The sequence below is a fragment of the Alosa sapidissima genome, chromosome 2 (assembly GCF_018492685.1).
Source record: "Alosa sapidissima isolate fAloSap1 chromosome 2, fAloSap1.pri, whole genome shotgun sequence".
Taxonomy (NCBI): Eukaryota; Metazoa; Chordata; class Actinopteri; order Clupeiformes; family Clupeidae; genus Alosa; species Alosa sapidissima.
In genome coordinates, this window is record NC_055958.1 from 34627341 (window position 1) to 34629840 (window position 2500).

A 2500-nucleotide genomic window follows, 5' to 3' on the forward strand; every position below is an offset into this window, starting at 1 on the left:
TTGTTTATATTCATGCAGCGGAAGTTGTTGAGTCGTGTGTTCTGTTCAGAGAGCAAAGACCAGGAAGTCACTGAAGGTGTTGTGATTATCAAAGCTGTGATAGAGCCAGCAAGGTGGGGGGACTCACATGCTGACGACATCTCCCACCACCAGCTGCAGTGTCACACCACTGGACAGATACCTGTAGTAACTATTGGTTTCAGACTCAGATAAATACATGACCTGCTCTTCATTCTTAACCATCTTGACACCCAATATGACAGAAGAAACGTTATCTGCGACTGTGAATCTGAAGTAGTAGACTCCCCTGACTGGAGCTGTGAAGAAGCCTGTTGTGCTGCTGTAGGCCTGTCCAACATTGGTGATGATTCTAGTGAAGACCAAGTTCAGCTCAGTATTCCCAGCCTCTATGTGTCCTGAGTTAGTCAGTCCTGCTGAGAATGCCACCTTCTTTGGGCTCTCCACTTCAGTGTTACATGCAGACAGTCTGGTCTCTTGTGCTGCATTTGCCATCTGCAGTATATGCTCCTTGATGTGGTTCATCACTTCAGTCTTCATAGTGGTCAGGTCTGTGTGTTGTGCTGCAGTGTCTTTCTTCACATGTTCCATGTCAGTCTCAGTGGCTGCCAGTCTCTCAGTAACTGACCTCAGATCAGCTGTCTGTGCAGCAGTTCCCTTCCTCAGATCCACCACTTCAGTTTCACTAGCAGCCAGTCTGGTTTTCAGCAGGGCCAGCTCTGCCTCTTGAGCTGCATTCTGCATCTTCAGATTCTCTATCTCAGCCTCCATTTCAGTCTTGGTGTTCTGCAGCTCATTCTGGGTGACAGTCAGCAGCACTCTCTGCTCCACCACCATGTCTCTGAGTTCCCTGAGCTCAGCAGAGACGTCCAGTGTGGTAGTGACCGCAGCAGCAGCAGCCCCAGTGCTCTCTGTCTGAGTCTGAGCTCCACACATGGAGAACAGCAGCACCAGCAGTGTGCTGACGGCCCTCATCTTAAACAACACTACAGTAACAGTCATGTCTGCAAGTCTGCAAACACCCTCTTTGTATACCTTCAAGTGAACTTAAGTTCAAGTCTACTGATAAAATTCATATGATATGGTGCTTTACAAACCTGTGTTATTGTGGTGTGTGTGTGTGTGTGTGTGTGTGTGAGAGAGAGAGTCTCCATAGATTGAAGGGAACAAGCAGGCCTCAGTCAAGCCAGCACTTATCAGAGCAACTCTCACTTATCAGAACTCCCTTTTGATATGAAAAACACAGGCTATTCAAATGCACATGGACAGCCTAGCGTTAAGAACCACACGGAAGAGAGCACAAAGATGGGGATCAGAACTGGGAATACCAGGGTGATGGGATCAAAAGGATGTATGTGTGTGTGTTTGTGTATATGCGTGTGTGTGTGTGTGTGTATTTGTGTGTGTGTGTTTGTGTGTGTGCGTGCCTGTGGTTTCTCACCTCACCAGCTGGTAGATGCGGACGATGTAGGACTGTATCTCCAGAACGGCTTGTTGGAGCAGGCGTCTGTTTGATCCCACGCCTACGTAGGTCATCCGGTACACCGTCACCAGAGTCTCCAGCAGCCAGCCCAGAGGGTGCAGTGGCGTGTCACACGCCTGAGGGGTCAAGGGTCAAGGGTTACAGGTAAACACAGGCCAACATAGGTGAGGCAGTGCTTCGCCACGGAGCTCATTTACATAACTGGAAGAGTGAGTATAGCCTCACACTGGAGTGTGTGTTTTTGTGTGTGTGTGAAAATGTGCATGTGTAAGTGCATGTCACTGAGACTGTGTGTGTGTGTGTGTGTGTGTGTGTGTGTGTGTGTACCTTGATGAGGTAGCGTCGGACATTGTTGTAGGTCTCTGCGGTGAACTGGCCATTGAGCTGGGGAATGACCTCCAGACATTCCAGGGTCATATGCTGAGAGCGTGTCAGCAGCTCAGGACTGTAACACACACACACACACGGAAAATTTCACACACACCAAAATCGCAAACTCAAGGATGCATGAACACACAAAACACACAGACACAAAGACACGGCCTCACACTGGCCCACATGGAAACAGCTGTGACTATTTTCAGCTAACCGGCCACATCTGCTTTTATCACACAGTTCAAACTATAAAACTGACCCAGGACCCTGGGAATGACATAATAAAAGCCATCATGCTGTAGACCACACTCCATGATCACACTATTAAACAAAAGTTTGTAATAACATATTGCATGTGTGTGTGTGTGTGAGACAGAGAGAGAGTGTGTGTGAGCATATCTATCTCATAGCCTACTAGGGCTGTCAAAATTGCTCAAAAATGACGTTCAAATAAACATATATTCGAACTATTCAAACTAATCGGTTGCACATTTTGTCAATGACGTGCATTACGTCAATAACAGTTATATTAACAGATATATTTATTTAAGTTTAAACATATTTGACAACGTATTAGCTACACAAAAACAAGTAAATCAACAAATGGCCAAGGCCGCAGACCTC

At 46.8% G+C, this 2500-nt stretch overlaps 1 protein-coding gene across 4 annotated transcripts in view; it reads right to left on the minus strand.

Moving 5' to 3' along the window:
• Positions 1-2500, minus strand: part of LOC121692780 (alsin-like) — a 55686-nt gene that overhangs the window by 10134 nt on the left and 43052 nt on the right. For all 4 annotated transcript variants that reach the window (XM_042071690.1, XM_042071673.1, XM_042071663.1 and 1 more), the window contains 2 exons: positions 1829-1946; positions 1460-1617 (listed from right to left, as the gene is read on the minus strand). In XM_042071690.1, the coding sequence (XP_041927624.1) occupies positions 1460-1617; positions 1829-1946 (276 nt within the window). The remainder of the gene's footprint in view (positions 1-1459; positions 1618-1828; positions 1947-2500) is intronic.